Genomic DNA, 25,720 nt, shown 5'->3' with positions numbered 1-25,720 from the left:
CAATTAGCATGTAAGCAGACACATCCCTGTGAGACATGCCACACTTCTGACTCATGTTTGGATTTATGTGACATCATCTCATGCTAGTTCCTGTATTGTATGAGGTTCCTTTCCAACCCAGATAAAAGCTGAGGTAACACAGTGACTATTTTATGATATCAGTGTCCCTACACTTCCGTATATGCTGTAGGAGCTGTGTGCTGCACTTAGCTGTTCTTAACCTGTGACAAGAGTAGCACACAGTGTGGTGCTGTGAGCTGAAACAGCAGCATTAGCTCTTGAGTCTTGGTCCTCGAATGAGTTCTGTTGAAGCATTGTCCAGGGACAGTGTGACATTCTCCCAGAAATCAGGGACATGAACATCTGTTCAGGGGTGTTTTATTGTAGGGATTACTAAAATTCTGTTAATCTTACATATTTTTATGGTGCTATTTCTCTATTTAATGGTCTTGTACATAACATTAATTGTCTGAGCTGATGACATCTGCAGGAGGTGGAGAGCCGGTGTGTCCTGCTGATGGTCCTGTGCACGTGGCATGTGGCTTGCAGCCCTGTTTCATCAGCCAAAGTCACAGAACTGCCCTGAGATTTCTGAATGAACAAACAAGAAGGAACTAATGGAAAACCAATCCTCTGGTTTCTGCTTCCACTCTGAATGATGTCTCTGGAAATGCCATTTTCATTTCTAGCCTATATCCTTGTGCCTCTTTGGTATTCCTGACCAGCGTAGCAAAGAGCAGAATGCTCTGCGGGCTGCTGGTGTGCAATAGCTAATACACATACTCTGCAGGATGGGGTGTGTGCTGCAGAAATAACAAGGCATATATATCTTCCTGGACAAGCTTAGTGGCTGAGAGGTTGTGGCATGTTGTGAAGTGGAAATATAAATGATATGTAACCTGTTGTCTTGGTAGGGACTAATGATAACAACCAGAAGATGCCTCTGTTACTCAGTCAGAATCTCAAGGGAGCCAGTGGTTGATCGTTGTTTGATGGCCACAAAGCTGTAAAGAGCAATAAAAAATGAAGATAATAAGAATTAGCAAACTACCTTCTCAAACTGGAGTTTGCTCTTTCCACATCTATGTCTTAAACTTTGCCAGGGTACCTGGAGCTGGCTGCATGCTAATGGCATTCCTCTCAATGGTCTGCCAGCCTCTCTTGTGTGTATTCAATGACATTGGCACCATCTGTCCTCCTTCACTTTAATAACCTGTGTTTGTACTGATAATGGTACTTCTGTTTGGAATCTTTATTAAAAAGCATTTGAGTAGCTAGCAATGACCCCTGTTAGAGAGGGGGCTGCATATAAGAAACAAGTCTTTCATGTCTGGAAGATCTGAGGAGGAAAGCAGAGCCAGGGGGATGATGAGTAGGAAGGTGCCTTCCCTACACTAGTAGTCCTGAAGACACTGATTGTCAAATGCATTCACAAGCCCAGAAAGCCTTTGGTGCTCTGGATAAAACAGAGGTGGAGGAGCTTTCCTTACAGGCTCTGCTTCCTGTCTAGGTGGTGCAGCTGAAGTCAGTATACATGGTGCTTTTAAACTTTGTACTACTGTATTTTGTTTAAACCACAGCAGAGCAAGGCAAGCATTTTGCCTGGAATCAGGCATTAGCCTGTCCAGTATGTGCCTTCCATCTGAATGAAGATATTGTTGTTATGTGGATTAAATACTGACATTATCACAGTTCACTTCATACAGAATGAATCTTACTGTTTCTAGTAAAGCAACAAGCTGGAGAGTCTCGGGGAGGCTCTAATAGACAAAGTGAGACTTGGAGGGAGATTTCTCAAAAATTCTATAAGAGTTGGTCAGGGGTTGTTTCAGCTTTCTCTCTTCAAATGAAGCTGGTTTAGTGCTTAAAAGTTGTTCCTGAAATTGTACCTCTCAGTCACTCCATGGTAGTACAGTTGGGCAAATTCAATGGACCAGAAAAGTAACCTTTTCCTTCACTGTGGTAATACTGTCTCTTTGAAACATTTGAGGAAGACTCAAATTATTCTTTTCTGTCTCAATGGGTAAGTAACATATAATGGAGTTTTTAAAAAACATTTTACTTTGTGTAGGGTTATTCCTTCATGCTACTTACTACTATTTTCACAGTACCAAACACTAACATTTGTGTGAATGCTTTGTCCCCTGGGATAAAAAAGCATTTGGCTGTTAAACTGCCAAATACTCTTCCTACAGCAATTCAGGTTACATTAAAAAAAAATAAGATTTAAAAAAGCACTGCCCAGACATTGCAACTTTCATTCTTTGAATCTCCTTGATATTTGTCAACTCATTTCTGCAAGTTTGTTTTTTCCCCTTTTTTTTTTTAATTCAGTTGGTGGGGGGGTGTTGTTTTCTTTTTAAAATTCTTCCCTATCTGGATTATAAACTTTAGACCTAGAATCAGGAAGTACAGAGAAAATACAACATGTCTTTTTGAACAAAATCTTTCCCATTTCTTACCTTAAAGGGAGGAGACTCAGGCAGCCAACTAGAAAAGACAAAATGAAGCAGAAGCCACTGTACCAGTCCAGTGTGTTTTGATAGATCTTGTTGTAGACTGTAGATGTCACTACTCCTGTGGTGACTAAAGACAGCTGCAGAAGGACAAACACCTTACCTGTAAGACAAGAACATAGTTTGTTGCTGGAGATTAACAAACCAGCTGTGGTATCTCCCTGACAAATCTAGGTTCACAATTGTGTAGTCATTGCTCCACTAACACCAGATGGCATGAGCTTGTATCTGCTTCTGTTCTAGAATAACAATTAAATAATTTTTCCTTCTTTTAAGTGTCGAACAAAAGATTCAACTGGAAAACTATCTGCCTAAACAGTCTACTTATAAAGGTAGCTGCTTGTAAGAGCAGCAATAAACTGGTCAGTAAGTGCTCCTTTTCCTAGAGGCAGAAAAATAGTCTAGAGCTGACATCCTCAGAGAAATTTTAGTCAGGGTCTGCTTCTGGCCAGAAGAGTGGTTCACAGGGTTGAAATTACAATAATGCCTGAAATGGGGATGTGTGTGATTTGTATGATATTTCATGTGGAAGAAAGGCAGAAACTGAATTCTAGTTGAAACCACTCTTTATTGAAGGGTTTATGTCATGGTAAATGAGTGAAAGAGAAATAACCCAGCCTGGCTGGGACTTGCAGACTGGGAGCAAGGTCAGGGCTGCGTGCTGAACTTGCTGCCCTGGGTGGCCTTCTGCAGCCACTCAGCACCTGAGTGAAACTGCAACCAGAAGGCAGAGAGCTGCAGGGTCCTACTCAAGGTTTGGACTGACACTGTCATCATGTGCAGCCCATATGGCTCAAGGTGGAGGTTAAAAACGTTTGATTTATAGTGATTAATTTGGGATGTGAGCTGTGCTGTTTGTGGCAGGTAGATGATTTTGCTGTGGTGGACGGTGAGGGGGCACAAGCAGTAGGAATGAACTGGTGACAGAGCAGTGTTGTGTTCATATGGCAGAAAGGAAAAGGATGTGAAGGATGCAGAGGAAACATGTTTGGAGGAGGTATGAGCAGTTGTGGGCCTGTGGTGCTGTTTGAATGAATGGCCAGTCCTGTATCTTGTGTCTAAATCTAGCTCATTGTGGTAAAAATGGTAGGCCTCAATATGCTGCTGTAAAATACACTTTACTAATTTTTAAAATGTATTTTAATGGAAAAGGATTCCAGCTACTGTTCCAAGAAGAGTCAATTTTTATGCAAAAGTTATTCTTTGTTGTTAAATCAGGTGCAACAGGACCAAGCTGCCAAACACCTGAAGAAATATTTAGAGAGCATAACTGAAAATAATATGAAAATAATCCATCCTTCCCAAAACTGGAAGTAAAAGAAGCCAGATATAAATGGTGTGAATATATATGAATATATAACAGTGCTCCAGCACAATGTCCTGCTTTTCTTGGTTCTCCCTGTGTTTTTGAGAAGCACCTCAGCTATTTTCCCCACCTTTGAACTATGTACTGATTGTAGTCTTTTGAACTATGTTCTGAAAATTCTGTTGATAAATGATGATGCAACCAAGGACAAGAAGACTGGATGTGAGAATCTTGTCCAGCAAGTTTCTCTGCTTCTCCCTTCCTGTTTGTGGTATCACTTGCTCTGGTATTATTACACAAAGCAGAGATTGCAGCAGTAACTTACCTTTCTCTTAGTACTCCAGGCTGAATAAAGGGATTTCAGGGGGTTTTAGTTGGTAAGGTAACCAAAATACTCACCATAGGATGATCCTTCAACATGCTTGGACAACATGGACCTGATGGTTGGTAAGGGGATGAGGGCAAAGAGCATCACTGCCCGTGCTGTAATGCAATGAATTTTGAGTTATCCCCAGTATCTGCTCTTTGTGACCCAGCACAACCACTACTTTTGAAGATTACATGCCTCTGGCTTGGGCAGGCATTTTGCTTCACCTTTTCTCTGCTAAAAAGAGCCACCTTTTGCTCCCATTATCAGAGGTCCTTTGCCCAAACTAGACACGGTCTCTTGTTCTCAGCCAGACATCCTAGCATAGATGGTATCCTCCCTGTCCTTTGAGATCGTGAGGATGATGATTTAAGTTTTAACATGCAGAGAACCCTCTGTACTACACAGCCTTGACAGGAACAGTACTTTTATAACACTACTTCTGTCTTGCATCTTGTTGCTTCTGGCTTGCAGTATTCTGTCTCTACTGTGAAAATTTATAGGGAGCTGGAATTACCCTCCTGTCAGCAGAAAGAACCAGCCTCAGTGATGACTTGGTCCATGTCTAGTGTACCAAGGTGTTTCTGCAAGGCAGGGAATAAGCATCCAACACACTGCATAGCAGCATGTCTTCAGGATGAAATTGAGCTGAATTATTAAGAAAGCTTTTTTTTACTTAATTTTTTATCTTTTTTCCCCAGCTTGATTGGCTAACCAAACAATCTCTTAAAAATTTTCACTCAGTGTTTGGCTTGGTACACAAATAAAATATCCTATCATCTTTCCCTTTAGAACAGCTTTGTTTAATTTTCAATTCCCCATTCCCTGTAGGGACAGACAGAAAAATCACTTCAGGACATTTATCTCCAATGTCTTTCTCACTCTGAGAAACAAAACCTTAAAGCCATGTAATAGATGATATTCTGTGAGATAGCTCTGGCACAATGAATGCAGTTCTTGGATTTTGCTTTTCATCACAGGTTAGCTCACAGAAGTAAACTTGCCTTTCTTTTATCATGGGATGTTGCCCCATCTATTGTTACCTGTTCCTTAGTAATTTATGTAACATGCGTGAGGTTTGTAAACGACATTATTGTGGTACTTTACAACACCAGTGCTTCATTAAGTTTCCCATCAGCTGCAAGTGCCTTCACATGACAAAAATAAATCACATCTTAAGATGTCCACATAATCAGGAAGCCGTTGCCATTTTGCTTCTGTTGTAGACTTAAGCCTTGCCTCAGAGGAAGCAAGGCTTAAGTCTACAACAGGCTATTGCTGCAGTGATGCAGTCCCGCTAGTACAGGGAGTCAGCAACAATTCCCAGTCGCCCACTGTGAGCACTGTTCTGCTCAGATCTGGTCTGTGACCAACTGAGGAATTACAAGTCAATTAGCCTTAAACTAAGCCTTGTCAGAGGTGTATGCCTCCTCAGGATATTGTAGAGTGCTGAGTCTTAAGAGTACTAAGGGAGATGAGGGGAAAGAGTAATAAAAAGAATGCTTTCTTGCAAATTGCTCCTGTGATGACCTGCCTAACTCCCTGCTTGCAAACTTGTCGTGAAGCAAAGCAAACAGCCCTTCCAGTGACATTGAAACACCCGTTTCTCAGTGTGTATTTGCTCAAGTGAGTGGCTGTTCAACTCACCAATGTAGAACAGGAACGTCCACTTCACGAAGGCCATGATGAGGATGCCCGCGCTGAATGAAGCTACTCCGATCATGATCATGGTAATATCCCTCAGGTATCTGGAGAACACAAGTACCCCTAGGAAACTGGTAATGAAGATCACGTACCCAGCAGCATTGCCGTGGCCGATCTCCACAGCATTCCAACTTAAAGGTTCCCTGAGCAAGAACAGTGGGAGTATGTTCATGGCACCAGCAACAGCCAGGTCATAGAGGATTGCTGCCACAAACAGCAGGATGATGATGAGCTTCGAGGGTGACACTGGACTGAAGATGCTGCTCTCTGAAGGTTGGGAGCTCCCTACTACCACTGCTTCTGGTAGCTGACCACCCACCTCCTCTGCACTCTTGGCTTTGGCTGGGCAGGAAGCTGCTGGCTTGGGGACTGTGAGGACAAAAATGCTGTAGAGGAGACAAAAGGCATAGCAAGCAATGCTGCAGCACACCAGCACGGTGCCTTCTCGGTAGCGGTCACTGAAGCCAGCGAAGAGGTAGCCAGATGCCATGCTTCCCAGAAAGCCAGCCAGGCCATACACCAGCTCAATAATGATGAGCCTCAGGGACCTCTTGCTTTCAGAGGACCCCAGGGCTCCCAGAGCCATGATGCCTGCCCAAAGTGTGGTGAAGCCTCCTGTCAGCCCATTGAAGGCAGCAGCCCCATACATCACCTCCACAGGCCAGTCCAGAAGAATCAGGAGGAGCAGGAGAGTTTTGGAGCCCAAATAACCAAGAAGAGGGAAGCAGATGGGGATCTTGCGATGTATCCTGTCCCCCAGCTTGGACAAGCCATAGGCTGACACCAGCGGGCTCAGGCCCAGAACTAGGTTGTAGATGATATAAAAATTAGATACAGCTTTCTGCTGGGCATCTTCCAGGACGTGGGAGGGAGCAGTGCTGTTGGTCTGGTTGTAGTAGTTCTTCACTATCAGCAGCAGTGCTGTGTCGTAGAAGGCACTGGCCACTTGGGAACCCGCGACCACTGGCTCAATCCATGTCCTCATTGCCATTATTGCCATCATGCTGCTAGCTGCCACCTCTTCTTGGAGAGAGCTGCTTCCAGCAGCATTTGGGGAAACAGCATGTGAGGAAACAACTCCTCAGAAGGTCTGCTCTGGAGGCATGTCTGGAAATAAGCAGTGAAAGATCTGCCAGGCTGCACAGGACCGGAGAGTTGTGCAAGAGATGATCTGGCTGGCAGGATACTCACAGCTCACCTTGCCATGTGTACACACACCTGCACATCCCTGCGCTGCTCTGAGCTCTGGCTCACACATGGGAGGCTTTTGTACAGCCAGAGAACGCCCTGCACTTGTCAGCTGCTGCTGCTCCTCTTCCTGGTGTAGTTTCAACAGAGGTCAGATGGTCTGGGGAATTTCTCTCTCCCACAGTAGGAAGTGAAAATACCCTGATCAAGTAATTGCTGTAATTTGGGGTGGTGTTTTGTTTTTTGTTTGTTGACTTTTTTGTGTGGTTTTTTTCTTCTTTTGGTATCCTTCATGTGTCAGAGAACTCTCAGAGTGGTCGTGGGGGCAGGGAATGGCTATGCGCCTTTTTATCAGGTAATTTATGAATTCCCCTTTACTGCCAGCTCATTTTTCTTTTTTCTACACAAATATATCATTCTCTCTTTTGCTTTCACTTGCTTCTGTCTTCCCTGTTGCTGCATCATGCCCCTTATGTCATTGTTGTTTCAATAATGCAGTCAGGAAATTACACCAAAAAGAAATTAAAAGGGAAAAGGTCTATTTCTGGTAATCTGTCTCCTGTGGCTGGCACTCTGCTTGCTGCGTCCTTTGGCTTTTCAATGTGGAAATTTGCAAGAGGAAGCAATTTATCCAGAGGCATCAATGACCACCATGTCCCAGTAATCAGCCAGCTCACCTGCAGGCTGAGGTGGGTGAGAGTCCACCTCTGGAGAAGAGTTTTCCAGCTCTAGCTCCTCAGGGAGATGGTTGTGCATCTCTGCAGATGCTTATTTCCACTGACTCTCAAGCCTTGCAGCTGGAAGTCAGTTTCCAGTTTTACTGCTGCCTGAGGGGCAGGTAAAGTGACCCACTCAAGCAGGGCCCCGTGGGCACAGCAGAGCTGCTAGCCAGAGGCACAAGAAGCTCTTGGACCAGGACGTGGTGCAAGCAGGCTGCCATCTCCAAGGACAACGCTTGCAGTCCCAGCTGCGGGAAGTACTTGAAGGATATTTGGCAGTCTCAAAAATGCTAACTTAAATGATAATGATCTCATTCTGTACTGGTTTAGTGAATCATAACAGGCAGAATAACAATCTGTTCTAGGAAGATTTACGCTCATTACTTTAAAAATAAATTACCGATGAATTTGAGAAAACAATGTTAAAGCCTCCATCTGTTGGACTCTTTGTTGACTCAGGTGACATTTACTCAATGCCACGGCTCAAGAGTTTCTTTTTTTCATTCTGTTTGGTTGTGCAATATTTTTTGGCTTATATTTCAAATACAGAAAGAAAGGTACAGGATCTAACAGGGAAAGGAGTGGGGAACTGACCGCCAGAATGATTTGCTCTAGAAAATTCCACCTTCATCAGAGAATTTTTTGTTAGACCAAAAGGCTCTTAGCCAGCTCTAAAGTGTATGTGTTGTGCCAACAGCTGCCTTTTTTTTTTTTAAAATCCAGATTAGCTGCAAAAGGTATCTAGTTTCTTTGGCTTTTATTGAAAAGTAGGACAGGGCTTTTTCAGCAAACTCCTGAAATATTTCCAAAGGACAGAAATTCCAGACAGCCTTACTGAAAACCCCACAGCATCAGCCTGTGACCAGTCTAAGCAACAAACGCAACCAAAGGAATTGCCACATTTTACTTCACCCAGGGAGCCTTGTGTCTCCCACCACAATTACAGGGAGAGACAAATTACTTGTCCCATTCAAGTTTCAGTTTGGGACTTGGGGTCTGGTGCAAAGGAATCAAATTGGAGTGCAGAGGTGTGTTACAGTCACTGTGCTCGAGACACTGCAACTCTGCTCCACTCCTACACAAGGGATATTTTTCCTCCACACTTTGTTGCACATACAGACTGCTTGGCTTCTTCAGCCAACTCTGTTCGGGTCTAGGTAGCCAGTGAACTGTGGTAAATTGGTAAATGTTACTAGAGTTCTCATGAATTACATATATGTGTCTGGGATATTCCGTGTGTTCACTCACATTAAATGTACTTTTTAGAACTAGTTCTCATGGAAGGATATATTTCCATGTCAGTAATTGCAAAACAGCAAGTGCTAAAGTAGGGGTTTAGCTCAGGCTCCAAAACATTTACTACTGCAAAACAATTTTCACAAATACCATATTCATTTGATGCCACAAAGTCTTCAAAATTACTATTACCTAGTACTTTTTCAGAGCCCCCTGTTCTTATATTACTAGTAGTTATAGGGGCATTTGCATCTGCTTTAAAATATGTTCATGCAGCATAAGTATGGTGGAGCATTAAGAGAGTGGCCCTGGACATTTAAGAAAAATGTAGGCACATAATCAGAGACTGTCTTATCAACACAAATACAAGGGTGTAGTCGGCTGGAGAAGGACCACACTGTTTTAGGGCATTTTTCTCTAGAGTGGTCTTGTCTGGAGGTCCACTAGAGGCAGACTCAGCACATGTTTCACCAGCTCCTCAAAGTCTGTCAATCTGGCCGAACCAGAGGTGTTTTATGTTTCTCAGTGGTGATGTTTTACATTCCTCTGCTGCTTCTTTCATCTTCAAACCATTTACGGCAATTCCATCACTTTTTCTTTGTGGACAGAGCTGCCATAGGGATATCAGTATGCTGTGGGACCTGGGCTACACAAGTACCAGCACTCTGGGACTTGGTCTTCATCATTCCTTGTCTGAAGAGGTCCTTTTGACATCCAGGACTGCAATCCAATGTGGGCAAGTAAGCCCTCTTCATCTCTCTCCCCTAAGCCTGCTAATAGGATCTGTGATTTACAGTCCCTGCCTGGCAAGGCATTTTGCCTCCAATGTGGTAAATCAGCTCTAACTCCTCCCCTTCCTACTTGGTGTGTGCCAATTATCCTCTCCACTGTGGCTTTGTGGTAGTGGTAAAGTGAGGAAACGTATCTAGGAACTGTAAAGTGCCTGGGTCTGATCCTGGATGGAGCTGCAGCCCCATTACAACCCCAGAGAGAGGGAGAGCTGGTTGAAAACACCGGGGAGAAGCAGCTGTTTTAGTGATGGCTGGTTTTCCTTTGGAAAATACTTCATCAATGACCAAAGCATTCTGTGGTTTGAGAGACTGGCTTCCTTGGTGGCTGCCATCTACTTAAATACAGCCCCTGTCCTCACAAGGTGTGTGGTTCTGCTCGGAGGGATGAGGGAGATGGAGGGAGAATGGGAGCTGTGTGGAAAGCCGGGGCACAGGGATGCAGCATTCTAATCCAAGGCAGTTGTCTTGCTGGATCCAGAGCCACTGATGGTGGAAGCCAATGCCCAGACTATGTAAAAAAACATCTAGCAGCCTTGTTTTGTGGCTCTGAGAAACAACATCAAGGTTGTTTGGACACTCAGGAGGCTGGTGTCAGTGTCTGGGGCACAACAGCTGGTAAGTGCACCATTACTCTAATAAAATACAGGACCATGCCCTTACAGGTGCACCTGGAGGTGCCTCAGACACTGAGACCTCTGGGCCAGCAGTCTGGCATCTGGGAGTTGCAGCACCATCAGACATGTTGGGATCATCTATGGAGACATCTGCTCTCCTCTGCTTCTCCTGGGAGGAAAAGGAAGCACAGGCCACAGGCAGTGGGAGCACCAGGGCACTTTTTCCCCCATTGCCTTCAGGCCTCACCCACTGCTCCACATCAGCAAAGTCCAGGGTGGTGTGCAGGCTACAGAAATTCTGGAGGAGGGATTTGCTGCAGGGAGAGACCTCATGGGGTACACTGACATGAAGGAGGGGAGGGGTGACCCCTCCATAAGGATAGGGAGGTCTGCCAGCCCTCCTTTGGAAAAGGCTGGCACTCTCCACTGCTTCACTTTCAGAACAACACAGGAGAGCAGCTGCGAATGGCAGCACTGTCCAGTTTTCCTTCAGGATGGTCACTGGCTGACCCAGCAGCACCAGGCACCTACATTCCTTTGCTTTCACCACCAGTCATCATGCTTTTCCCTCTTTTTCTCCATTCAGAATTTTCTGCTTACCTTGTTGGAGTCTCCTGTGGGCCTGTCCCCTGCTGAAAATAAAAACACACCATCCTTTGCAAAAAGCACACAGATGCTTTTTGCTGAGTCAGCTTTCCCCCCCCTTAGCTTGGGAAATTTGAGCAATTAATAGTCCTGACAGCTTATTGTATGCCTCAACATTAGTCCTCTCTATGGAAGCAGGAAAAAAATCCTTCTTGCAGTATCTGGTGTCTGCCTGATCAGCTGGACCACAGAACAAATTCTGCTGTTGCTCTTAGATAAGGCCCAAATAATCCTCGCACTAAATGATTTTTTTTGTGCATGTGCACATCCTCCTTTTTATTTATACTCATGCCTCTTTTTAAATTGTTGTCAAGGTATATATGTGTTTAGAACAGAAGCACTGGAAATTTTAGAAGTGTGCAGGCAGCAATGACCTTGAGAAATGGGATGAAATAAACTGTCCTAGCACTACAGCTTAAGCAATCCAATCCTGCATAATAGTGGATAGTCTGAAAAAATGAAATAGCTGTAGCAGAAACATGATTATTAAAAAATTTCACTGCTGAATGAACAACAGTCATTAATGTATAAAAACTTGGTTCAAACCCACAGGATTCCCTCGCAGGTCTACTTCATATTTTGTTTTCCATTTAGGTCGGGAGAACTTTTTGGCAATAGTAAATCACCTGTCCTTAGAAGTGAGGGGACGAAAGGAGAAGAGGAGAGCAAAGGAAAGAGGAGCACTGATTTTTCTGGTCTGATAGGACCTTTGCTAAATAACTCAGCCCTAGCCAGGTACAATTAGACGGAATGTGTATCTCTCCATAAGCCTGAGACTCTACAAGAAGTAAAAATAGCTGGCAGAGCAAATCAGGACAGTGGAGAAAATAGGGATGAATCCACCCCATTTTCCTGGCTGAGAGATGGAGACCATCAAAAGCATCATAAAAGCCTAAAGATACAGTCTCTGCATTTCTGCTTTGTGCAAGGCATAGTGCCTTTTCCTTACATTTCTTTAAATCTTCTGGAGACACCCTTGCCTGGTAATCCATCAGTTTTCACCTGACAGATCTCAAGCTAGCTCCTTGCCCGGCTAAATTTCTGTTTTTCAGGCAGGTAAAGTTAACACTGAAGCCATCACTTGCAGTAAGCCCTCACTGACACCCCAGACATTTAGAGCAGGCAGATGGTAACTCACTCCTCACAACTTCTCTCTGTTTACTCTGTTTATTTTGCTGGGCTGGGTGCTCAGTACAGAAACTGGCTATGGTTTTAGTAATTTAGATTTTTTCTTGTTTTGCGCTGTTTTATGCAGAACATCCTGTCAAACACATTCAGTCATTTATTAAAAAGAAAAAGCAAAACCCAAGAAATGGCATACACAACCCAAAAGCTGCCGATGCTGTGGCACAATCCAGTGACCTTTCTAAGCCGTAGCACCCTTTTTTTTTCATACAGCAGACAGCAGCTCTTCACATTCTTCACGTGGGCTGTGTTTACTCAACCTCAGCAGCTCAGAAATGAAAAACACAGGACCCTCAATAACAAGCTCTCCTTGATTACAGAGCGCCCTCTGACCCTCTGTGGGCCACTCCCAGAGGCGCCTCAGCACAGGTGGTGGTGGATGCAGAGCCCACACAGGAGGTTTTGGGCTACAAGGTTGCATGGCAGTGCCCATCACCGTCTTCGCTGCAAACAGACTCCAATGCCAGCTGAGGATTTCCAGACCTGTGCAACAAGGCACAGCAAATAATAGGGATAACCCTGTTTATAACATGTGCCATAGCCACACCTGGCTAATTATCCAGCTTGTTTTGAACTGGCAGGGTGGAGATGTCCCTGAGACAGAAGGGAAAGGCACCAGCATCCTCCATGAGGGTTGCTGGGAGGCTGTGGGGGGGATGTCCCTTCTCATTTTGCTTCAGGGCACCAGTGAAAAATGGCCCCAGTGGTGTAATCTTCAGACAAGAGAGCAGAATTCTGCATGGGTGGGCAAACTGCAGTCCTGGTGCTGGAGAAGCCTTACCTGGAAAACAGCGAGGGCTTTTGAGGCTCTGAAACCCATGCAGAGGTGTCACCTCCACTCGAAACACAGGGAAGATGTGTCTGCAGCTCTCCAGCCCCACAACTCTGCATCAAAGTGCTCTAGGACATAGCTCCAGACTCTGGAGAAATCTCATGTAGACAGTGCATACTACTGTGGAGGATGTTAGTTAGCACCCTCCCAGGAAGCTAATGAATGAACAGCCTTAGTAGATTTTGTGTATTCTTAGGGCTCCAGTACATGTATAAAAAGATAGTGAAAAAGACATTTAAGGGACCTAAATACTGCATCTCTTCTTTCTTTGCAGATCCTGTTTTATCTGCAGGAAATTTTGGAGTTGAAGAGGGCTACTGGGTAAAAGGCACTAGGGAAGCAAGAGAGTCCAGGCAGCTTTCCAGCAATATTGCTGCTGCTAACTTTTTTACAGGCTGCATTTCTTCAGTGTCTAACAAGCACAGCTAAATATAAATATACATTTATACATGACTGTAAGTTTTAAACAGTGTGGCAGGACAGATGATATTACTGGCATTTGCTATTTCCTCGATGCTTCATTCCAGCACTGCGGAATATTCAAGACTTCCCTGAGCTAAAACTTTTATTTTATGCTCCATTGTGTAGATGCTGAAATGGCCACACTAGTCAAGAGCAGCACTGCTTTTTCCCACTACAGCCTCTGCATTTCTGGGCAAAGGTTTCAAAGCTCCTGATTAACTGCATGTGGGCAATGGGGAGACATGTCCCAGCTACTTTACCCATTTCAGCATGGCTTTGCACCTTGGTCACCACCACTGACTAGAACCAGTCATGCTCTTGAAAGGAGGACTGCCAGCTCTACTCAGCTCCTGAAAGACTGCTAACACCAGTCACTGCAGGACCTGAGACGCTCCTGTTTGCTGAAGAGCAGCAGGACACAGCTGAGGGTCACGTCATGAGCCCTCCAGAGGACCCTGCTGCTCCTGCTCTGCTGCAGACAAGGCTGCTTTGCTGCTGCAGGGCCAGGACCTTGTGTAGGGGACGTGGGGTCACGCCTCTCACTGCCACATGTGATGCACTTCCACACCACTTCCCAAGGGTAAACAGCTGTCACCTTCAGGGATTTATATTGGACTTCACCTACAAGATGCCAGTGGGAACTATTAGCAGCTAGGAAGTCATGTCTGGCAATGAACTTTAAGGCACCCTCTGCAAGGACTCATAACCGGGGCAGCCTAGGGCCTGGAGAATAAACTGAGCTCCTGACATTTTAAAACCACACTGATTTAGTATTTCTATACAGGAAGGGAACAAGAGATTAAACAGGATTGGAAAAATAGAGCCCACTGGGGTACTGAAGTGCTGTTTTGATCCTTTAGTGCTTGAGGATCTTTATAATAAATTCCTCAGAAATACTCAGCAAAGCTTAGACTATATTGACATTTCTTTTAATTTATAAACTCTGAGTCCTCACGTCAATAAATTATGAGGCTCATGAACAATGATATCGTTCAGCTATTTCCTGATTCCCTTCTGCTGATGACTGACCCAGCAAACAGAGGCTGAGAAGGACAGCTGAGATGAATCTTGTCCACTAGAGTCCAGACCAGGCAGCAGGTGAGACTTATGCTGGAACTGACAAGAGGTTTTTTGTGGTTTCCAGAGAGCTTGGGTAAATATGCTTTTTGCTGTATACTTTCCACCCCTGCTGAAACATTGCCTGATCATGCTTTCAGCTGCCTTCTGAAATGGCTTCCTCCATGAAAAATTCCCATCATCAAGATTTTCCCCTATTTATCTTTCTGTTTTCCACGGTTTATACCACTCTGACCTGCATTACTAATCCTTACTTTCTTTATACAACAAATCCCACAAGTTGGAATTACCTTTTTCTTTGAAAACTACCCTCTGCACCACATACAAGCTCAGCCTGCCTTCTGTTCAGCAGCTGTTTTCCTCAAACACAGCATTAAAGAAAAGCAGAAATCATGCCCTTTTGGCATGAGCAGTCCAGCAAAGAGAAGAACTTTGTTCCACGTGGCTCTCCCCCACCACCCTTTCCAGTCAGTCCCACTAACATATCCTCACCATTTTATAGTACACTGGCACAAGCTCAGTCCATGAGCTTCCAGCTGAGTTCAGTGCTGTGTGGCCCTCAAAGAGCAAGGCCCTTACAGGTATATGGCTATCCAAGTGCTTTGGTACATTTGGATTTAGTCCATTTATGGTTTATCTCATGGTTCTCAGTTTATCCCTCTTCCATGGGGTGGATAATGGGATGATTTGGCAGAGGAGTGTAAATCCAGTGAGATGCATGAGGAGAGGAGAGCAGCCTGGGAGGGAGTCTGTCTGGAAGCTGATGGGTCTCACAGTGGTGGTCAGTCAGGAGGCTCAGGGTAGGCAGGGTGAGATATGTCTGTGCCCACAGAAACCACCTAGTCTTGGTGCCCAAAACCAGCCATATTTTGGGGGTTATCATGTGAAAACCAGAAGGGAACAGCAGAAGGAAAGGAGATGGCAGGGAGCAGGAAAGGGTAATACTGTGAAAGTCTGGGTCCACCTTGGGTGCTGTATCCCAAAACCATGGTCTTAGAAGCCTTCTCAGAGAGTGAGCAAGTGCCCTACTTTAGCATCTTCCTTCTTTCACTCCAATTAAACAGGGCTGAATACTTTCTGCCACCTCCACACATTGTGGGGGTTACAAAGCTGTCCAGCAAGTCAACTCTCATTGCATGTCTGGAAACTCCACCTTTCTCCATGGAGATAATGCTTCGCAAAATCTCTTTCCCCCTTTCTAAGGACTGCAATCATTTTGAACACTGCAACGTTTTGCCAGCAACACTTTGGAAGCCTTATGTGAGTTCCATGAAAAGCTATTTCATCAAGCTATTTCACATGTCAATATCCATGTGTTTTTGCTAATGTTTTCCTGGTTGTGTGTGTTTCAATTGCAGCTGGAGGACTTGATGCTCATTTTAATATAAGAGAGTTCAGGTTTCCCAGATATTAGGAGAGGAAGAAGTACTTGTGGAGGTCATTTGTACATAAGCGTCCTGGCTCACTCTAGGTCACCAGAGTAACACTGCAATGGGGGTAGCATCACCTGGTGTGTCTGCTGTGGCTCAGTATAAAATCCTCCCCATTTTGTGGAGCAGTTTCCAGCCTCCTGATCCTTCCCCCTGCTCTGCATCCACCTTCCCAGCCAGTAACAGTCCCCACAACAAGAGTTCAGTGCAGTAATGCCCCTTGTCAAGTGTTCTGTGTGTCCAGCCACAGTCCTGCACCAAGCTGCCTGCCAAGGCAACACAAAGCCTGAAGCTGTTCCCAGCAGTGGCTTCCTGGCAGGGCTGGTGTGCCCCAGGAGCTCCTGTAGGAAGGGGCATGACCAGGGCACTGGGTATGCATGCTAAGCACAGCAGCTTCTTCTGGGAATCCCAACTGTCCCCATGGTGTGGATGCCATGGGACAGAGAGAGAGAAACGGCAAGGGTTTCTCACAGTGGCTTGTGAGAAGTTTTAGGGAGTTATAAGGACGTGATAAATTGTTAAGCATAAAAAATCTGCAGGTGGTGTTTTTCTACAACTTCTTTCTTTTCTTCTCAAAGACAGTGTGTGAAGAAAATGCTTTTGTTAGTTACCCAATCAAATAGAATCTATCATACCACTCTACAAAAACCGCGGGGTTCTGGTGAGTAAAGCCTCCTTTTCCCTTTTCTACAATACTGCCTCCTGCCTGTTCTTGTTATTCTCGGCACAAGAGTAATACACACCATGGAGGCTCGTGAGATGTGCCATGGCTCTCTTCCTGATCCTCTGCTGGCCGCAGGGAGCCTCCTGCATTAGTGGCAGGGGTGCCAGAACAGTGAGCTTGGCACGGAACGGGCCCTGGGGCTGGGGCATCACCCACCACGTCCCTCCCAAGTACTGGCTGCTCCCGGGATCTGTCTTCCAGGGGCCATCCTTGGGAATGAAGCTCTCACCACGGTCAGTGCCATCCCCCCGGCAGATGTCACTGCTGCCGCACAAATCCCCACCACACAATGCTCCCATGCCGTTCGCAGTAACTGAGAATGGGACCAGGTACCTTTGCACATTTTGCTTCCTTCATCGATTTTTCTTGCCACTGCTCCCACACTCTAGATTGGAACGAGGCCTGAATCATTTCCAGCTCCTAGGGGCATACCATTCTCAATTCTCTGCAGAGCTGACACATGCCTGGAGTGGAGCAGGAGCTCTCACACTGCTTGCCATGTTTAGGGCTTACTGCAAAACCTCTCTTCCTAAAGACCCCATTGATAAAACAGTGGGTTATGATACCAATAACCAGTGCTCAGCCAGAGCTAGCAGCAGACCATGAGCTCTAGATGGCAGTCTGATTATTTTTCTACTGCTTCTTGTTTGTTATTTAGCATTTTGTCAGTTTTCCCCCTATGCTGTTGCTGAAGTGACAGGATAGCCCTGGGATCTCAGTCTTGAGCCATGTGAAACACCAGGATGCTTTCAGCCTTTAGGCTGGGAAGGAGTAGAGGGCTGGATGCAGACTGCTAGTAGTTTCCTGCAGTGCCCCCCTCAGTCAATTCAGCAGCTAGAACATAAGTGGAAGTCTTTAGTGCTAAAGTTCATGCTTATATTTGTAGTTCTATCCCTACCTAGCCCTGTCCCTCCACCCTGTTACAGCTTGTGCTGTTCTGACTTGCTTTCTTTACACTACAGATCCCTGTTTGTATGACTTTCTAATCTCCTGTGCCCATTCACAACTGAAAACACTGTATTGAATGCTCTCCCTCCTTTTAAATCAGTTTCGTTAAACCTGGCTCTGTAGAGGAGATTCTTTGCCTCTCCATTTGCTTTCCCCATTGTTTTGGGGCCTCTTAAAGCCACCTGAAACTAAATGAAGTGTAAAATCTTCAACTTCTATGGGGCTGTGCCAGAAATTATTGATAAAATGCTCTTCTATAGTCCTTACCTACATTGTAAAAAACACTCTGAAGTTTGGCACATGCCATTTCAGCTATGCAATGGAGTGACAGGGACTTAATATGTACCGAGTGTGTTATGAAACAGATAACAACAGCTGGTAACAGCAGAACTAACCACAAAATTCTCGACCTGCTGCCACCCACTGGTGTCACTGAATTATTTTGCAATGTCTGAATTCTCCCTTGTTTAAGTCCAGTTTTCACTTTTAAATGACTTAAAATCCAAAGAAGATGCCTAGGAGTTCCTTTTCCCACTGTGTGCCACTAAGTCCAGCACATCATCCTTCTTGGCACAGAGCAAGGCAATGCAGAGGAAGATAGAAAGCTTCTCCTGTGTTGAGAAGACAGCAACAACTTTTTTTTCAAAGACAGAGGGATTGGAACAGGTGGGTAAATTTTCAAGCTTGTTCTCTAGCCCATTTCTTGACTTCCATTTACTACACAGGCAAGTAAATCCACAACTGATTTTCTCCATAGGCATTTCTGATAGTATCTGCACAAGGAGAAGGGGGGCTGATGTTATGGAGAGCACGAACTGCAGGCACCACTTGTCCCTAGGCAACTCCCACCAAAATCACCAGTGTCCTCTGCTGCTTCCCACAGAGGGTTGTAATTAAATACTTGACTGTTCCCGGCACAGGGAGGGGCAGAGGCTGGCATGAGCCTGGCTAGATCCCACCAAGTCCCTGTCACCCTTCCATGGTGCACCGGGTGCTCCGGCACCTCCCAGCTCTTGCAGGGAAAAGCTGGCAGCAGCTTCCTTGCAGGGGTAAGGGAGGGGATGTCCCCTCGTCCGGCTGACCGTGAAGGGGGCAGGAGGGCCCATGGGCAAGCAGCTGGTTGCTGCAGCCAGGCATGTGACAGATGGACAGCTGGCTGAAGGGGAGTGCTCTGCCATGCAGGACAGTGAGGCTCCTGCAGGGGTGAAGGAAGCAAGGGAAGAAAGGTTATGAGATTCATCATATTTGGCCTCTGCAAACCTCCACAAGCATGATAGGGGAAAAGAAACGTGCAGGGATGCTCTTGTTCCTGCAACTGACACCACCAAGTGGGGAGAGAACTCTCCCACCTCTAGACAGAGACACCAAGTCAAGAACCATGGGAAGAGTCGGACTGACTGCCACGGGAGGGGGGACACAGGCCACTCTCTTCCAGCTACATGCAGCTTTCAGGGGCACACTTTCCTGCAATAACATGAAAAAACAGGCAGTTTTATAGAAACACAACACAGGTTTCTATTTTAATGAGAAAATAATTATATACTTGCATTGTAGGCCTCACAGTCACTATAAAACAGAAGCAGGATAACATTTAAGTGGTTAACATACAGAAAGCCAGGTATTGTTGAAACTGGTTGATAAGTCATGACAAAGATGCTGCCTTTTGGTTGCCAAACATGTCAATACTACTCTATTTTCCCTCAGAAATGTCAGTACAGAGCAAGATGAAGCCCAAATAGGCAGCTTTAAAATCAAATTGTTCAGAAAACCTGCACTGTAACCTCAAACCAATTATAATCACAAATGCTAATGCTTAACTATTTTTCAAAACACAGTTTCATTAAAACCAGTCTTTGCCACGGGAAAGGATCTGGGCATTTCTTTTGTGGAGACAAAGTTAACTCTGCAATAGTGCTCTTTTGTTGCATTTGATATAGTCATATATAGATAGATATGTATTACTGCCGTATACTTATAAACACCTAAGCTTGGTAGCATGCAAATGAAATAACAGAGGCAAGTAAACTGCATCTCACTCTTGTTACCACAGCACTAAATGTGCTGCTGACTATAAGTGTCCATAATTTCTGGAAGAGAAAAACTGCTGGGTAAAAAGTCTGTCTGTCCTGGACTGGAATACTTTTGTTGCAGGGGATGAGAGCAAATGCTTCTATCACAGAGAACAAAGCATGAAAAGATGTCTTATGATAGGTGATTATTGTCACTGGCTTCCAGTGAGAAAGCTGGAAGGAAAAACAGGCCTACAGACTAAAGAAAATAAAGATGCAAGTTCCTGGAAAGGTAGTCCAGGGCTGACCCAGGTTTCAGGAGCAAATACTGGGGGAAACTCTGCCATTTAATGCAAGCCCACCACACCACAGAGGACATCTCCTATTCTCAGAAAACTCCTTTTCCTCCCTTAAGCTCTCCCCAGAGGCCAGGAATGTTCTTGAAACAGGTGTGCAGAGCTCAAATCTGCAGCTACATGACATATGGTCTCGCTAGTGCTGCACTGGTGCTGGTGCTTTTCCTACAGCTGCACTGTAACAACCTGCCCTGAGGCAGGAATTACCCTGGATTCACCCTTGATTACCATGCCTGAAAAACAGGTTCACTTCATTAGATACATAACTCCTTCACAGGCATGGAACCTCCCCATGGTGCCTCTCCTTGAGATAAGCTTGCTGCCCTCATCACAGTGAACTCTCGGTTCAGCAGGTTTTCTTCAGTTCAGTAGCACTTACAGAGGAAATGGAAAGAACTGAGTCAGTGGGTAGATATAAATGTATTTACTACAGATCCCTGAAAATAAGCCTGAAAATCATAAGTGTCCAAGGACAGAAATCACATGCTGGAGGAACTGAAGAGTGGTGAGGGTGAATAATTTGGTTGCAAGCTCTGTGTTTGTTTAAAAAAAGCACCAGAAGTATGTTCACAGTATCGGTGCTCATTTTAAATGAGCTCACTGTTTCAGGATAAAACAGCACAGCAGGTCATGAAACCAAGGAATGGCTAAGGGAGGACACAGTATTCTGGCTGATGACTTTTTAAAAGATACCAAAATAAAAACTGATTATAAAAAAAGAAGGAATATTTTTTAGAGAAAAAAGGTTTGATGTCTTTTTTCCCATCACCTCCCACATTTTTTGGTTTCTAGTCCAGAAATTATGGTTCCCAGTTGTAAAATATTCCTATTGTATTGCTTGGTGATAAGAAAGAGTAAACCCGCAGCCTCTATACTACATACAAATACAAAGCACAAGAATAAATACCACATTTCTTTTCCTAATCGTCAGCTTACAAAACTGGTCAATACTTTGCAATTGTGACTCATGCAAATACCATGTTGGGTCAAATTTTAATATCACAAATACTGCATTAACTCAGTGCCTTATTTTTATATCCCCTTTCGGAAAAAAAAAAAAAAAATAGCACTCACCCCTATAGCTGGTAAACAGCTGTGGAGAAAACAATCAGTACACGCACTGCCATACACTTTGTGGTATGCCAGCCTCAGGCACTCCCCCACACACACGCACACACACACATCCACACTAATCCTTCACTGCTGATCCCAAGCCTAAGCAATAACTAAAGGCTCTATGGTTTGCTTGTAGCGCTGAAAACACTGGCTGAACGGCTAAAATAATATTTTCTTCCCTTGTCTGCTCTTCCTTGCTCATTCCTTCCAACTCATTATGCCCTTTAGCTTTTTTGTTGCCTGGAAACGTGAAGACTTCCACAAAGCACTCTACTTCAAAGGCTTTTTAAGTTGTATAAATATAGTTGAAGACATAACTCTCTTTCTTCTTTATTTCATACCTCTTTCTAGGCCAGAGTCTGGCTTAGTTCATTTATTGCCTCATTTAAAAATTAAATGTCCTTTATTTGTATTCCTTTCCCACTACCTTTCTACTTCAAATTATCCATCTTCAAAGATTTTACACATATGCCATTCTTTCCCACCCCACCATCAAAAAATAGTTGTCATCCGCTAAATACAGATTTTCTACTTAGAAACTTTGTTGCGTAAATATGCTCTGAGAACCTGGAGTTCAGGTGATATTGCAAGCATATAGGATCCTAAAGCTAAGGTAATCCATTTGGCTTAGCTCTCATCCCCATCTATTCCACTCCTTAAGTGTGATGGCTTGTGTTTGCAACACAAGGATTGTTTGACTGAGTTTGCTGGATTGTACATTTGCAGTAACTGCCTCCCTGTTTGGTTGGGTTTTTCTTGTTTTAAACAGATAAATTGCTAGAAAGGGGACCAGAACCTATTCCACCCCCCCCCCCCCCCCCAAAAAAAAAAACAACCAACCCAATCCCAAACCCAACCCTTCAGTCTCCTCAAAGAAACAGAACAGAGGGCAGTATCTTTGTGTTTTGTGGCTGGATAAGAGTATGCCGAATTAATGCTGACGGTCTCGTGCAGCGGCTGTGGGAGGCGAAGGAACTGCAGGAGGTTCTGACAGGAGCTGCTGGGTGGACCGCGGTCCTGGGGGCAAGCAGGGCTGGACAGTTCAGTCAGCCAGAAATACAAGTGCGAGCCCTGGCCGCAGACTCCTCCACGAATGACTTCCTGACACATGCCTGCAGCCTATCTGGTCCATGGGCACAATCACCCTCTTGTGCCCACCCCACGGGCTCCCACCCCCTGCACCCTCTCCATTGCATTATTTCAGAGGGGAGATGGAGGGAAGAAGAAGGGGCTGTTTCCTAGGTGTGTATTTCCTGTAGTTTTAGGATTGCCAGGAGCTGGATCATTTCTGTGTCTATGTGCATCGAGTTTGTTGTGTATTTAATAAATATTGGACTAAAATGCTGCTGCTTTCATGGTGGGTTTTTGTGTTTGCTTTTTTTTTTCCTTTCTTCCTTTCTCTTGTTTTTGGTTCCGGCATGCCTGGTTGCTGTCTTCACACTGCAGAGTGGTTACTCGTCCTCCTCCCGGTTGGCATAAATGCCAGCTTCCCAGCGCAACGCCAGAGCACTCTTCCTGCGGTTCACCCTGGTTGCCTCCAGGACCTGGTCAGGAGAGAAAAGGAAAGCACAGGATGTCACTCAGCTGGCCCTGCCCTCAGGGCGTCCCACACTCTGTGCACCCAGGCAGGCAGAGACCAGCCAGGTGGGCAGGGACCAGCCAGGCCAGCCCTCCCCACTGGGCTCCAGTGCCACAGCCTGCGCAGAAAGGAAGACATGCGATGGAAGCACTCGCTGGTGTCAAAGTGGAGGGATGGCACACAGGAGCAAAGCCACACCACAGGAGGACAGAAGTGGTAGGAGCTGTCTGGCAGCATCCAGCTCTCTGCAAGGAAGCCCCAGCTGACCTCTACCAGCCCAGCTGCACTTGCCCTGTCCAGGTCTTGGCCCTCCCCCCAGGGCCAAGTTCAGTTTAGTTTCAAACTAAAACTGCACACCTTCAGCACCAGGAGGCACCACCCTGCAGCTTTGCCCAGAGGCTGCTCTGGAGCTGCACAAGAGGCCCAGGAAGCAGACAGCTGCCTACTGCAGCACATCACCCTCTCAGGCAGGACTTGGCAGCGCCTGCCCCCAGCCCCTTCTCGTGGCCGTGGGGCTGCAGCTACGGCACACTGCGATCCAAGCGCTCCTGGAGTGAAAAATCACTCCACGCACATGCAAAAGGAGATTTACATGAGGAAGACCCAGTACAAGATGGGCCCAATACATTTTTATGTATTTCATATACACACATCATACACACAGGTATATGCACACATCATGTATCTATTTGTACATATGCACATGCATGAACAATTAAATAAAAATGTAAGAAACGGTTTTGACACGTGTTTTGAGAAAGTCAAAAAGAAAATGAGACAACACCAAAAGGCATTATACTGATGCATCTGAGGTACTCCTCAGAAAATAATGCATGGCTGTGGGTGTTTTCCACAGAGCAGAATGAGATGTAAAGGGGCCTGGAGCCTACTTACATGACAATGTTAACATGACAATGTTATTTTCTGACCAACACTGAATAACAGCTCCATGATGAAACTGCAGAGCTGGCAATGTCAATGTCCTCGGTGTATTTTAACCATCTCTCCCAAAGAAGCAAACTTTTGAAGTTTTTTACATCAGTTAAAAAAAATCCCACAACAAATACATGACTTTTTACTGAACCAATGCTGGCCATCCCTCATCCCTAATGCTTCCTGCAAGCTGCTCTGCACATTCCCTGACTGCAGAAGAGTAGATGACCTTTTGAGATAGGATGATGGTATTTTATTCTTCTGTGAAGAAAGTCACATGCAGTGAGGACATAAGCCTTGACTAGAACAAAAGTAAATAATTAAAGACTAAAGAAATTCTTCTTCCAGCTTGTGACAAGTTGTGGTTGGAAGAGGACATAGGTACCAGGCTCCTGTACAGGCAGTATCAGAAAATCAGCTCTGATCTGCCAGAGGAAATTACAGGCTGTCATAACTTTGCTTATGGGAATGAGAATGCACTACTGCATTTATGCCAATTGTAACCTCTAGACCTTCATGCAGGAGCTGAAGATAGGATGGAGTTTGCCAGCATTAGTATTTCTTTGTCCAGTTAGTTTCTTTTGACTATGACTCTGAACAATCCAAAGAAATAAAGACAAAATCTGGCCCACAGAGATGAATTTTAACAATAACTCCATCTCATTCTCAGCACTGACCATGGCTACAAAGTTAGTTCAGTTCCACTAGTGGGCTATTGTTCTCAAATTTTGCCCAAAATCATGCCTCCTCTTTTTGCAGAATGACCATCAGAAGGAGGAACCAGGGCTGAGTGGTTTCTGTTTTTCCTAGCAGAGGGGCAAATGTGCTCATAAACAAAGGAAAAGGGGGAAAAGGGGGAAAAGGGGAGGAGAGGAGAGGAGAGGAGAGGAGAGGAGAGGAGAGGAGAGGAGAGGAGAGGAGAGGAGAGGAGAGGAGAGGAGAGGAGAGGAGAGGAGAGGAGAGGAGAGGAGAGGAGAGGAGAGGAGAGGAGAGGAGAGGAGAGGAGAGGAGAGGAGAGGAGAGGAGAGGAGAGGAGAGGAGAGGAGAGGAGAGGAGAGGAGAGGAGAGGAGAGGAGAGGAGAGGAGAGGAGAGGAGAGGGAGAGGGAGAGGGAGAGGGAGAGGGAGAGGGAGAGGGAGAGGAGAAATCAGTAGGAAAAAGCTGGTCTGAGACATCAGCCCTGTAAGCTGTGTACTGAAGTTACACCCACTGCAGAATGCCTAAACCAAGAAAAGACACCCCAAACTGAAAAATGGAGGAGCAAAACTGGGAGTGGGTATCAGTGCATCATTCAGCATAAATTTCAAACTAAAACTGCCACTATGTTTTTAAATAAGGTCTGTGGAATTTGGCCTGCCAAATATGCCAGCTGAAAATAAAATGGATTTTACATAGTTTAGAACAGCCTGAAATCAGCAGATTCTTTGTTGGACATCACAGTATTGTGAGGGTCTCTGGTGATGGATTGCAAAAGTCAGGACATTTCAACTTTGAAGATTCCCACTTTGGATCAGTCAGCTTCTATTTGTCTTAAAAGATAGGTTTTCTTCCATTTATCCCTGGCCTGCACACCTACGCCACAGTTTGTCAGCTTCTACAAATGCTGCTGGCTCTCCAAGCAAAACTGTATCCAGATTTGTATTAGAAGTACCAAGAGGGCATAGTGTGTGGACTTGCACCTTGCAGGAAAGCAAGTGTGGCTCAGTATTAACACTAAATGGCACAGCATATAAACTAAAGATCCTTTTGAATAGTTATTCCAGAATTATTCTTCTAATCTATTGAGAAGAGTGTTTGACCTAAAACAACCCATGTTTTTACAGGGCTGTGACAGTTTTAGACCCTCTAGAGGAAACAGTGGCATAATTATAGCATGCAACTGGAATGACTGAGTGGGGAACTGGGACACCTCAATGGAGCATTGAAATCATGACCCAGGAAACTGCTTGCCTAAAAATAGCCAACTATCTCAATTTTAAAATAA

At 45.0% G+C, this 25,720-nt stretch overlaps 2 protein-coding genes and 1 long non-coding RNA gene across 9 annotated transcripts in view; 1 reads left to right on the top strand and 2 right to left on the bottom strand.

The window, feature by feature from the left end:
• Positions 1 to 362: 362 nt before the first annotated feature.
• SLC46A2 (solute carrier family 46 member 2) lies at positions 363 to 7,178 on the bottom strand. 3 transcript variants are annotated; one of them, XM_059873434.1, is made up of 5 exons: positions 7,092 to 7,178; positions 5,837 to 7,000; positions 4,222 to 4,305; positions 2,463 to 2,619; positions 363 to 1,004 (listed from the first exon to the last, which is right to left on the bottom strand). In XM_059873434.1, exons 2-5 carry the CDS (start codon positions 6,894 to 6,896, stop codon positions 947 to 949), a joined length of 1,359 nt encoding a protein of 452 aa, XP_059729417.1. In that variant the 5' UTR covers positions 6,897 to 7,000; positions 7,092 to 7,178; the 3' UTR covers positions 363 to 946. The 3 variants fall into 3 exon arrangements, with proteins under 3 accessions (XP_059729417.1, XP_059729418.1, XP_059729416.1); XM_059873435.1 differs by having other exon boundaries at positions 363 to 591; positions 900 to 1,004; positions 5,837 to 7,134; XM_059873433.1 differs by having other exon boundaries at positions 5,837 to 7,134.
• Positions 7,179 to 7,301: 123 nt separating this feature from the next.
• LOC132341633 (uncharacterized) lies at positions 7,302 to 22,040 on the top strand. The gene is made up of 3 exons (XR_009490277.1): positions 7,302 to 7,436; positions 9,645 to 9,776; positions 13,378 to 22,040. It is a non-coding gene; the product is annotated as an uncharacterized LOC132341633 (long non-coding RNA).
• PALM2AKAP2 (PALM2 and AKAP2 fusion) overlaps positions 19,235 to 25,720 on the bottom strand; it is a 269,580-nt gene continuing 263,094 nt past the window's right edge. For all 5 annotated transcript variants that reach the window (XM_059873432.1, XM_059873427.1, XM_059873428.1 and 2 more), the window contains one exon: positions 19,235 to 22,769. In XM_059873432.1, coding sequence (XP_059729415.1) covers positions 22,677 to 22,769 — 93 coding nt within the window. In that variant the 3' untranslated portion in view covers positions 19,235 to 22,676. The remainder of the gene's footprint in view (positions 22,770 to 25,720) is intronic.

The sequence above is a fragment of the Haemorhous mexicanus genome, chromosome Z (genome assembly GCF_027477595.1).
Source record: "Haemorhous mexicanus isolate bHaeMex1 chromosome Z, bHaeMex1.pri, whole genome shotgun sequence".
In the NCBI taxonomy this organism is placed as follows: Eukaryota; Metazoa; Chordata; class Aves; order Passeriformes; family Fringillidae; genus Haemorhous; species Haemorhous mexicanus.
The sequence above is the reverse complement of the archived record's forward strand: the minus strand, read 5'-3'. Positions and strand labels throughout refer to the sequence as shown.

Bases quoted from the DNA above. Each gene is read 5' to 3' on its own strand.
- SLC46A2 (XM_059873434.1), bottom strand. From the start codon at position 6,896: ATGATGGCAATAATGGCAATGAGGACATGGATTGAGCCAGTGGTCGCG. The intron at 2,620-4,221 runs GTGAGTATTTTG...CTTGTCTTACAG, and splicing joins TGTTGAAGGATCATCCTATG to GTAAGGTGTTTGTCCTTCTG. The intron at 1,005-2,462 runs GTAAGAAATGGG...TGCTCTTTACAG, and splicing joins CTGAGTCTCCTCCCTTTAAG to CTTTGTGGCCATCAAACAAC.